Below are 12,535 nucleotides of genomic sequence, written 5' to 3'. Positions count from 1 at the left end.
TTAAAGTAAAATTGGATAGGTATATGAACGGGAAAGAAATGGAGGGTTATGGGCTGAGTGCAGGCAGGTGGGACTAGGTGAGAGTAAGCATTAGACACGGACTAGAAGGGCCGAGATGGCCTGTTTCCATGCTGTAATTGTTATATGGTTATATGCTTATAAATACTAACAAAAAGGCTAATGCAACAGCCAGCTTCCATTGAGAAAGAAACCCTCTGTTCAGAGGATCTGCAATTATCCAACCACTTTCCTGCGCAAAAATGTTCAGTGAAGGTAAAGTGAACTGCAGAGGCTTGAACATACTTGCTGAAATTGGGCATGGATATGATAGCATCGATCATCACCACAAATCAATTTCGCTTACTTTGGTGAGGCCATTCAGTGTCTGTAAACTTCACCTTTTATCCAAGACTCTTGTTACCTTATATAAATCATTATTTCAGGTTAACTGTTGCTGACCTTTGGTAGCTGCTTAGCAATGTCTCCACCCACAAACACTGCTTCCAGATATATCCATAGGTTTTGTACAGTCAACCAGCTCTCAATGATATCTGTTGTGGAGGACAGGTTGTGCACCCACTTTTGAATAAGTGCTTTAAATGGAACATTGTACCTAAGGAAACAAAATACTGTGTGAACTAGATTACTTTTCATATGGTATCAATTTCTGTCTTTCACCATTATGGATATAAAGTTGAACTTTAGTGTAATAAAAACCTTAGAAGAAACATTTTCACTCAGAGAATTAGGAGGACATGGAACTTAATAAAATGGAGTGGTTGTGAGGACTATTTAAGGGAGGGCTGGACAGACATAGGAGGAAGAAGGGAAGAACAGGCTACGTTGATAGGTCTGGGTGAGTAAAATAAAATGCAAGGAGGATTGAGTGTTGCATGAATGCCAACATGGACTGATTGAACTAAATATTCTGTTTATACCATGTGTCTCATGTGTGCAATTTTGTACTTGTGTGAGATAAGAGAATGTTACTGCCAAGGCCAGTGTTTATTGTTAAACTCTGATGGGATCTGAAGCAATTGCATTAAACCTAAATAAGGGGGGAAATAAAAAAATGAATGAGATAGAGTTGGTTAAAATGGACTGGACAACTAAGCACAGTGGCAAAAATCATGATAACCAGCAAAAACATAATCCCATAAGGAAGAAAGGATCTGGGGAGTATGTAGGAGAAACGAATCAGCCTTGGCTAACCAAGGAAGTTAAGAAAGAAATTAAGTTGAAGAAGAAAACATAGTTGGCAGTAGGCCAGGAGATTGGGACAAATTCAGAATCCAGCAAGGATTAAAAACGTCATCAAGGAGAAACTAAACTGCAAACAGCAAACTAGCAAAAAAAACTAGAAACTAACAATAAGAAACACAGAAAAGGAGGAGACCTAAGTAAACACAGGCCCTTAACAAATGAAATTGATTCAGCAGTTCTAAAGCCCAAGTCACATGCAGTAAATAATCAGAAAGTTTTTTAATTTCACGGTATTGTAGCTTAGAAACAGGGAAATCTGACTAAAAATTGTGCAAAGCACTAATGAGACCTCATTTATAATTCCAATCTCTTAATTAAGGAAAGATACTAGCACTGGAGTCAAATCAAAGAAGGTTCATTATTTTAGGCGGAATTGTCTTGTGGGGAAAGATTAAATGTACTGGGTGTGCACTCAGAGATAGAGACATAGAGGTAAGTTTACTGAAACATACAAGATTCTTTGAGGACAAGACAAGGTAAGTGCTGTGAGAATGGATGCAGAGGGTAATCTCAGAACTAATTAAGACTGAAATGAAAAATCATGAACAATAGCAATAGAACAACAACTGAAACACAAGCCTCTTTGTGCCCTCCCATCCACTTATACACACAATCCTCCAATCCCAAGACAGCCTGCCTCCAGGCCTCCATTAGACTTGCAGCCTCACAGACAGTGGGCTGCTGATTTCTTCAGTGGACTTTCAGATGTGCAAACCCAGGACTTCAGCCATCGGGCCTCACCTTCTGAACTCCTGATCAATCTATGGGCTTTAATCTTCTGTATTGCACCTAGGACTTGTCAATGTCAGGACCCTGAACTTTAGGCCTTGAACTCCAGACTCGGGTTCTCACATACCAAGGGAGTCACCAGCTGATCCTCAGAGGGGAGTGGGGTTAATGTATTAGCCCCTGTCCTCACTGCCATTCATTAATGGCGCTTACCAGCCTGGTATCAGTTCATGTCATTGCTGGTTTTCTAATGTGCTACACAGAACAGAGGCCTAAACTCAAGAAATTACCTCATTATGACATTGCAACTTATTGTCCACCTGCACAGTACTTCCACTGTAACTGTTACACTTACTTTGCAATCTGTTGTTGTTTCCCCTTGTACTTCCTCAAAGCACTGCTGTAATGAATTGAGCCATATTGACCATATGCAGGACAAGTGTTTCACTGAACATGTGACATTAATAAACCACTTCACCAATTTCCCCTCCCCCAATTGCATTACAAGTGTATCTTCCTTCCAAAGAACAATGGCCATTAACTGAAATGCCCTGGAGATACAGTAGATATGATCAAATGAAACACAAGCTTAGCTGAGGTACTTAGCCAGCCAGAATCCAGTCAAAAACATACCAACATAAAATCTTTCATTCTACTAACTTTGTTAAAAGTTGAATCATTCAGTTTCCTTTTAAAACTGAAAGTTAACTCAGCCATTCATGTATAGGGCACACACTGAGATCTAACCTGTTATTCAGGAGGGAACCAAGAACCATTAAACTATCCTCTGCAGAAGAGATGATCTCAGATGTGCTGTCACCACGCAGAAGAAGCTCACCACGTGATTTGAAGTTGGCAAATGTGAAGTACCGATTATCCCACTCTGCTAAGACCTGTTTCAGCTTCTGTTCAATGTCTTTTTCTTTCACAGCACTAATGCAAATATCCTAATAACAAAGGTAGTAAATAGGTATCAGTTCACAAGCCTCCTCAAGTTATTTTGTGATTAAACTGACCAGATACAAATGAGAATACCACAAGCACAGTATTTTTCTTAAGAATGATACCCATGGGAAAAACAATAAGCTATAATAACTAAAATACAGTATTTAAAAAATCAAGATAAAAAATTGATGGCTTGATATAAGAAACCACAGACATCAGTGGCATATTCTGGAATCTGAAGGTACAGTAAGTTAGCAAATCTGTTTTGATTATCAAAGTTAATCTGTACATTCCCAAATTTTTGTGCTTAGAGATTTTTGTGTCAGAAGAGTTAAACTTTGGTGAAATATTCATAAGTAAATATGCCAATAGCAATAAAACTTCTAAACAATTGAAAGGATCATAGAATGTGAAAACCCAATGATACCTGCACCATTTGCAGTACCAAATCCTATGATATTTGCAGTGCTTTGCGTGGTGAAAGTGTCATGATTAGAATGTGATGGCGAGATTCCCAAGCCAAAGTCAATGTGCTACTTTTGTGGCTGTACCTGAGGCAAGCTCCAAGATTTAGACTTGACAGCCTGCAGCCTGGTCAAGCATTTTCCTTCCAGTAACACTGTAGTAGACCTCATAATGCTGTTGGGTCCATCTTCACTAGGATAGCTCCTATCACCCACAAACCACACAACTGGGTAAAAAATCTCAGCCATGACACAAAAGCCTAGGCTCCTCTGACAGTTAGCTCTTCAAACACATGTGGGCCCTGGATTTCATATGTATTTTCATTGGCATTAAAATCAATAATCAAATTCAGATAGTAATTTATTATGCGTGCACTGTCACCAAACAACTCATTTCATTGTAAACCTAGTGACAATAAACCTGATTTTGATTCTGACTAGAAGTGAAGGGTAGATCTCTAGGTGTTTCCAGAAGTATCAACATTGATTATAAAAGAACCTATTGGTAATGATGTTCTGGCTATGATGAATATGCCAGATACAAACCAAATAAAAGCAGACCAATTGATGAGAGATAAACAATCTGCAGAAGAACTCTGCAGCATCATGATTCCTCCAATTGCACTCTACCTGCTGAGTTCTTCCTGCAGATTGCTGCTCCACATTCTAGTATCTGCAGTCTCTGAGGCAAAGACTGCAGACAGGCCAAAATATGCTAAGGGGGTGGGGGGGGGGGGTTAGTGCACAGAGGATGGCCATGCTTCGTAATGTTTCAGAACAATTGGAGTACCTCAGACACGAAGACAAGTGAAGATGCACATGGCTTTGGGACAGAGCAACTCACTCAATGAAGCTGAAGATGATAGGGATTAGAAGAATCAAAGTATCAATGAGTAATACAGCAGGAAAACAGGTCATTCAACCCAATTGGTCGATGTCGACCATGGCACCCTTCCTGCTGGTCGCAGTTGCCTGCATTTAGCTCATAACCCTCTAATCCTGTCCACTTCATGTAACAATCAAAATGTTGCAGTTGTATCTGCCTAAACCACATCCTCTGCCAGCTTATTTCAACTGCTCACTACCTTCTGTGTAAAAACTAGAATAACTCTTGGATAATGAAACATTATTTTGTATGTCTATAAATGTAAAAACAGTTCAATTATCATTCAGCTGTATATGAATACAGCCAAACAAAACAACATTCCTCCAGGGCCAAGGAGCAAAATGCAGTACCAACATTCATACACAGCACAAGATTCATAGAGCACGATATAAGGTAGCAGTAAAGCATAAAGTCACACTAAGAATATAATAATAAATAGAATACTGCAAATAATGTCAAAGAAAATGCATTCAAAAGAGTCATCATATAAATTATTGAACTAATGAAGCCAGTAAATGGCCTTGATTTTCAAGCTCTTTCCACTACACATGTATTAGTTCTATTTTTAAAATTCAGTCTTTGAAGTCATTGCCAGCAATCTGATTATTTGAAACAGCTCACAAGGATGTGAAAACCACCACTAGGAAGCAGATGTATTGCAAAATTTCTTCTCTAGTTAATTCCACCAAGGAAGAATTTCTTAAACTGAGTAAATTATTTCAAATGCAATTATCCTTTAAATGAATTCTTAGAATGAAATAAATCTCAGGGTTAAATTTTAAAATGAATTTCCAGAATTTCCTTCATCTTTTAACTGAAAGAATACCAGAAAGTCATTAAATTCTAACAAATCAGAACACACCTCAATTTCTTCTTTGTACTTTAACAGTGGTGCTTCCATTATGTTGGACAACTTAAATGTTTCACTTTCAACATCAAACTCTTGGTTCATGATTTGGCCAATGTTCTGCCAGTGACGAGGCATCATAGCCTTATTAGACATCATCTCCAACAGAGGACAGCTTTCACTGAAGTCATCGATTGTCTGCTTTAAATCAAGGTAGGCTGGCCATTCCTTTAAACCTCGAGGCAATTTGCGGCACCTGAAATGTGTCAGCCATTATTAGATACCCATCATATAGTAATCTATTCAAACAGAATTTGCAATTCCAATAGAGTGTAGATAATAATTATTCCTTCACATGTATCCATGTGTTGCAGCTATGAAAAAAAACAGAGTACTTTGTGCACAGAACATTGACTTCTCTAACTTCTGTTAATGCCCCTCCTCCCCTTCTTACCCCATCCCTGACATATTTAGTTGTTTGCCTGTTCTCCGTCTCCCTCTGGTGCTCCCCCCCACCCTTTCTTTCTCCTGAGGCCTCCCGTCCCATGATCCTTTCCCTTCTCCAGCTCTCTATCATTTTCGCCAATCACCTTTCCAGCTCTTAGCTTCATCCCACCTCCTCCAGTCTTCTCCTATCATTTTGCATTTCCCCCTCCCCCCACTACTTTCAAATCTCTTACTATCTTTCCTTTCGGTTAGTCCTGACGAAGGGTCTCGGCCCGAAACGTCAACAGCGCTTCTCCCTATAGATGCTGCCCAGCCTGCTGTGTTCTACCAGCATTTTGTGTGTGTTGTTGACAGAATACTTTAAATTGGAGAAAGGCCCTTTAAAAGACAATAGCTATCCTGCCCTTGCTCAACAGATTTCCCTGTCTTCTTAAGCTGGACAGGTAACTGCAGTCCTGGTGTAGCTGTAGTTGAAGCTGGCTTTATTATTTACCATCACATTACAGTACACGAGCCAGTGTAAAAGACAGTACGCCTCAGTGTTCTAACAAATGGCATATTCAAATATTGATTGAAATTCCTTCAACTTCTGAAAAGTGCTTCTAACGACTGAATGAATATACAAGTGGTTTTAGAATGGCCGACCTGATGGCAAAAGCTAACAACACAATAATGAATAATCAACAGCTGTGAACTTACAATTAAGCAATGAGATCTAATAACTAGAAATAAAATAACAATCCAAGTCAGGAAAGACATAACAATAGCAAAATTTTTCCAAAGAAATCAAAAAGAAGGAAATATAGTCAATCCGCTCTAGCTTGATTTTTACAAAATTGAAAGCTCTTCCTCTGGGAATGTTCATCCCACTGCATTTTCATGAAAATGGCATTCAATACTTTTTATTTAAAATCTGGAAGCTTAATTGTTTTGCATAATTCAATCACTGCAGAATATTGAATTTTCTCAAACTAGTAATTTAAACCATTTGGAAAAAGCAAGGACAGCCAACAATCGAGACCTGGAAATTCCCATCCAAGGTCAATATCCTAGAATTCCTTCCAAACACTAGTAATGAGAGTTTTGTCCTCACTATACAGACATTAGCAGTGCAAGAAGGTGATTCACCTTATGAAGGGAAACTTGGGAAGAAAATGCCAACAACATTCACATCCCACAAAACAGCTAAACCAAAGTTATCTTAAATTGATAACTGGAAACTATCCAAAGGTCAGGTTTAGCTTTCCTTTCAGAACCAATTGTGAGGTTAGGAGGAGCTATCTTGCTCCTTCACATTCTGTATGACTTTGGCTGCCTTCTTGATTGACCACGTGCCCAAAGATCTTCAATTAATGTTAGGTTTCATTTTTCCTCTCCCACTGTGATTATCAACTTGCCTACTACCACTTCCAACACATGCATTTCACTGACAATAGATAACCATGGCCAATGAAGCAATTTGCCTCATTAGGTATGTGAGATGGTTCCTGCACTGCCAACACAGACCACTCTAGCAACCAAAGAATTTACTAAGCACACCAACTCTTCTTCAGACACTTAAGAACTTACTGCCCGATGAAAAATTATCCCTTTACACAAGTCCTCAGAATAACCAGGGATAGGCAGTATGTGTGGCCTTAGTATGTTACTGCAAAATCAAATAATAAAATACAAGCTCACTGATAAACCTGGTCTGAAATAAGACATTAAATGCAATTTGCTTAAATGTAATTAAAAATTTAACTAGTAACAATGAATTGATATTGCAAATAATGAACCTCAGCAAAAGGCACTAGCAAGTAATTATAAAGAGAAAATGGTTGGTGCACTTTGTTAGTAACTCACAGTCTAGTCTCATCAAAATGACTTTTATTAACGTGGCTGAGCAGCAAATTCTCTACAGAATTTACCTACCCTTCAGCTTATTTGCTGAGCTCATGGCTAATACAGTAGAAGTCAGGGAGATTTGAGCCTGACAAACAAATAGAAAAATAAGTAAATTCTGACAAAATTTACAGACATTTCAAAATGGTTACATTACTGCCCTTAATAAGTTCATATTTTTGTGTGTTATCTGTACAAAGTTGCACAGAATGGAAATGGCTGACAAACCTGTTTTGAAATTCCAGAAGCTCATTATTTATCTTCTCTACATTCACTTCAGTCCAGAGGATGTCAAAGTAGCTGTTCACTGTGTTGGTCACATTATTGTAGAGGCTATAAAGCTTCTGCAAAAGATTCAGTTCCTTTTTTACCTCCAGCAGCTGAGGGCACTGTGTAACTGGTAGCCCAAAGAGCCCCTCACCAGCAGTGTAGGTGATAAATTTGCAATAGAGGTTATCGAAGCGATTCTGAAAATATTTAACATGATAACTTCTAATGAAGCTCTTGATCTGTACAATTTAAATCATCAAAACAAACTCTAAACTATAACACTGTATTCAGAAATATAATTCTTGTAAGAAAAAATGTTCAAGATTGGTTTTATTTGTCACATGTACATAGAAACATCAAAACGTTGAGTGAGATGCATTATTTGCATCAAATCAAATAACAAGTGTCAGCATGCTTCTGGCACCAACACAGTATGCCCATAACTCACTAATCCTAACCCATGTGTCTTTCAAATGTGGGAGTAAACCAGAGCACCCGGAGGAAAGCTACTTGGTCGCATGAGAACATATACACTCCTTCTAGGCAGCTGCTTTAAAACATTGCATTAACCACTTTGCCATCACACTGTACTAAGAACTAATCTCAGTTTACCCTATAAAGTATATTTGAAGCTTAAAGTCAATTCAATTGATGACATATATCAATTCTCATAATGCATTAGTCTTAAAAGTACAATTAGCAAAACTATCTCACAAGACACTACCATGATGAATCATTTAGTTTCAAAAAAAGAGGTAAGAGATGTATCCTTGACAAAAGGGGTCTGCCAAGGCAAATGTTATTTAAATCATTTACATTGTATGGACTGTGGAGTCCCATTGCTCCTTACAATGTAAAGGTACATAACTCTCTTATTATCATTATATTTGAAAACATGATCAAAGATTTACTCTAATAAACATATTTTCAATAAGCAATAAATTTTCAAATGGTCACTGGTGATGCTGGTTTCTTTCAGTTTTCTTAATTGTATTAACAAGCATAATGTACTGCGACTTCAAAAACAGATCTGTCTGGCATTTTATACAAACTCAACTCATTTAAACCCTTTGTGAATTGTACAACCACAATGAATGAACTGTTATAGTTCTAAATAATTCAGTGGTCTTATCTAATTAATTCACTTTGCACCTCTATCGCAGGGGCTGATGAGTGTTAGAAGTGAGAAAACGCAGGCGAACTCTCACGGGTTTTTATAAATTGCCAGCAATAAATCAGTGGTGGGTGCGTGGAATGCTCTGCCAGCGAAGGTGGTAGAAGTGGATACAAAAGGGTCTTTTAAGAGACTCTTAGATAAGTACATGGAGCTTAGAAAAATAGAGGGTTATGTGTTAGGGAAATTCTAGGCAGCTGCTGGAGTAGGTTAAATGGTCGGCACAACATTGTGAGCCGAAGGGCCTAAAATGTGCTGTAGATTTCTTAGTTTTTAAGTTCCTATGTTAAATCATCAAGCATTGTGGATGGTACTCACAATCAGTTTGACACTATAGTGGTAAACTGACTCATTAAACACTTATAATTGTTATAAGGTTCATTATTAAAGTCAGTGTTTACCTGGCTCAACAGAATAAATCTTGCAATCCCAAAATTTGACTTTAAGTCAAAACAAAACATGGACATTTATACATACAAAAGATTCTGAAGATACATTTCTCAGCACAATACAAAAATATAGCCCCTCCCAATGAGTTAGTTCAGCTCATACAAGCTCTCTGGCCACTATACCTGATAAATAACCAATTGGTCATTAGCTTCTTGAGGAGAGAGTCCAAACTGCATAGGTCCTGCCTAATGAAATGGAAACACAGAAGGATTTCACTGTACATTAACAAACAGAATTACAATGAATAAAATACATGGAATGACCTTGATAGGCATAAGAAATTATGAAAATTTCTGCTTCAACCTCCACTGTGAATCCAACAATATTTCAATTGAAACATGAATGTTGTTCATCTCCATCTATTAATCAGATGCTGCCTGACATATGAGTATTTTCAATATTTCATGTTTATATCTCCGATTTTGTTTTGGAAAAAAATACTGAGGATCTAGAATTTACTTTTCAAACTTTGAGATAAAGAAAGAGGTAGTGTTGGGTCTCTTCCAAGACAGTAGGGTGGATAAGTCACCAGGGTCTGATGGGATATACCTTTGGTTATTGAATGAAGCTAAAGAGGAGATTACTAGAGCCTTGACCAAGATCTTCATGCCATCACTAACCTTAGAGGACTAGCAAGTAGATAATATTGTTCAGATCTTCAAGCAGGGAAGATGATCCTAGAAACTCTGGATTTGTTAGACCCGTGGCTGTGGGAGGAAAGCTTTAGGAGAGGATTCTTGGGGACAGGGTTCATGAGCATTTGGAAAACAATAGCCTAAATAGAGATAGTCAGCAGGGCTTTGTGCTGGGCCAGTCGCATCTTATTAACTCGACTGAGTTTTTTCAGGAGCTGACGAAGGTAATTGATCAAAGAAGATCTATAATGTTTTCTGCATGGATTTCAGTAAGGTGTTTAACAAGGTCCTTTATGTGAGGCTCATTCAGAAGATAAAAATGCATGAATTCCATTGGGTCATTTGGATTCAGAATTGGCTTGCCCGTAGAAGATAGGATGTAGTGGCTGATGGCACTTATTCTGGCTTGAAGTCTGTGACTAGTGGAGTTCCACAGGGATCCATACTAGGACAGCTGACCGGATGAAAAGGTAGATGAGTGAGTTAGTAAGTCTGCAGAAAATGCAAAGATTGGTGGTGTTGTCAATCATATGGAAGATAGCATTAGGATACAATGGGATATCGACCATTTGCAGATAAAGATGGAGAAATAGAAGATGGAATTTTATCCAGTGAAATGTGAGGTGTTGCACTTTGGGAGATCAAATGTAAAGGAACAGACATTATTACTGGCAAAATCATTATCAGTGTTGATGTACAGAGCAATCTTATGGTCCAAGTCCATAGTTCCCCTGAAAATGACTGCACAAGTTGATGGGGTGATGATGACGAAACAATGTATACTTGTCTTTATTAATCAAGGAACTGAGTTCAAGAGTTGGGAAGTAATGTTGCAGCTTTATAAAACTCTGATTAGACCACATCTGGAATATTGCATTCAATTCTGGTCATCCCATTGTTGGGAAGATATGAAGGCTTTGGAGAGGATGCAGAAGAGGTTTATCTGCATGCCGCCTGGATTAGTGGGTGTGTGTTATTTGAAGAGGTTGGACAAACTTGCATTGCTTTCTTTGGAGCAACAGAAGCAAAGGGAAGATCTGAAGAAGTTTATCAAATTATGAAAGGCATAGAGAAAGTAGACAACTAGTATCTTTTTCCCAGGGTCAAAATATCTAATGCTAGAAGGCATGCATTTAAGGTGAGAAAGGGTAAGTTCAAAGGAGATCTGTGAAGCAAGTATTTTTTTTAAAGTGGTGGATACTTGGAAAGTGCTGCTGGGGTGATGATGAAGCCAAGTATGATAGACACATTTAAGGGACTCTTCAATAGGAACATGAATGTGCAGAAAATGGATGGATATGGACATTGTGTAGGCAGAGCGATTATTTTATTTATTTCTGCACTACATCATCAGCCCAAGGGCCTATTCCTGCACTCTATGTAATCCTGGTGTTATTGGAAAGTATTAATATTGGCCCAGTTAATTTCTTCACTCCAATATCAAGTGACAATATTAGCGTCATATCTTATATCGGATGATAATCTGTGCATACTTCAAACTTTCTCCTCAAGCTTCGCAATCCGTTTTCTGCTACAGTAAGCGCTGCTACATCAGTGAGCCTCTCCAGGAGCATTTCTTTGATTCACTCATTTATGTTGATGTCGGTACATACTTTAAAACATCTCAGCACTGAACAGTCATCCTGCTTGCCTCAGCCTGCCCTACATCAACCCCTACAAGTACTCACTCCACAAGCCATGGGAAATTCACTGCCGGGAGAGTGCCAACAGAAAACAGGAATTTGTGTCAAATGCTGCATCAACAGCACAGTACAACAGGAAGAGGAGGGACTTATACCAGGCACCTGGCACAGCAAGGTGTCAGTAACACATCTCTCTACATATAGTGCTATAATAATCCTTTCTTGGAGCAGAGATTGCAGGAAAAACATCCTGGCTGCTAACTCTATAGCTAGTCGGCTTTCTGGCGTGAAAATTTTCAAACATTGCCTCAAAATCTAGAATTAAATCATCAAGACATTTTAGTTAGTTCAATATTACTTATACTTGCATCTAATAAGATGGAATCAGTTCAACGTACATTATGTTGACAAATCACTTGCTATGAAGAGAATCACAAACTAAGAAAAGTTAGTCCAAGTGATTATCTAAAGTATTACTGGGAGAAAATTGTTATTGCATTACCTTTTCATAATCTTGTAAGAAAGTATTAGAATCTTCCAAAAATGTTTTAACATTGGTGATCAGTTCAGCACGGAATGAAGGTTGTAAAGAAATGAGATGATTCTGTACTTCTGTTCCATGCACAAGAAGTCTTTCCCAAGTGTAACGCAATGTATCCACTCTGTCAGAATCCTCCTTAACAACTTGCATCTCATACTTATTCAGCATGGCAAAGAATTCCTGCAGAATTTTAAAATGGAAGCCATGAATGGAACAGTTTTTAGCGTTCAATGCCCCAATGTCTTTTCTTTCTGTGGTTTTATTATTATTCTCGGTGACAAGCAAAGTTTATCAAAGTTGTCCCTACATTCATCCAGTTAATCTCTGCAGTAACTGTTTGCTAATAATTCAAAGTCA

At 38.2% G+C, this 12,535-nt stretch overlaps 1 protein-coding gene across 1 annotated transcript in view; it reads right to left on the bottom strand.

Moving 5' to 3' along the window:
- The window catches only part of LOC132406620 (dynein axonemal heavy chain 5-like), a 180,312-nt gene that overhangs the window by 110,375 nt on the left and 57,402 nt on the right, over positions 1–12,535 (bottom strand). Inside the window, exons 25-30 of the mRNA XM_059992430.1 lie at positions 12,140–12,358; positions 9,482–9,544; positions 7,694–7,932; positions 5,150–5,390; positions 2,740–2,939; positions 460–613 (exon numbers count right to left, since the gene is read on the bottom strand). Of these exons, the coding sequence (XP_059848413.1) occupies positions 460–613; positions 2,740–2,939; positions 5,150–5,390; positions 7,694–7,932; positions 9,482–9,544; positions 12,140–12,358 (1,116 nt within the window). The remainder of the gene's footprint in view (positions 1–459; positions 614–2,739; positions 2,940–5,149; positions 5,391–7,693; positions 7,933–9,481; positions 9,545–12,139; positions 12,359–12,535) is intronic.

Source organism: Hypanus sabinus, chromosome 17 (assembly GCF_030144855.1).
Source record: "Hypanus sabinus isolate sHypSab1 chromosome 17, sHypSab1.hap1, whole genome shotgun sequence".
NCBI lineage: Eukaryota > Metazoa > Chordata > Chondrichthyes > Myliobatiformes > Dasyatidae > Hypanus > Hypanus sabinus.
The sequence above is the reverse complement of the archived record's forward strand: the minus strand, read 5'-3'. Positions and strand labels throughout refer to the sequence as shown.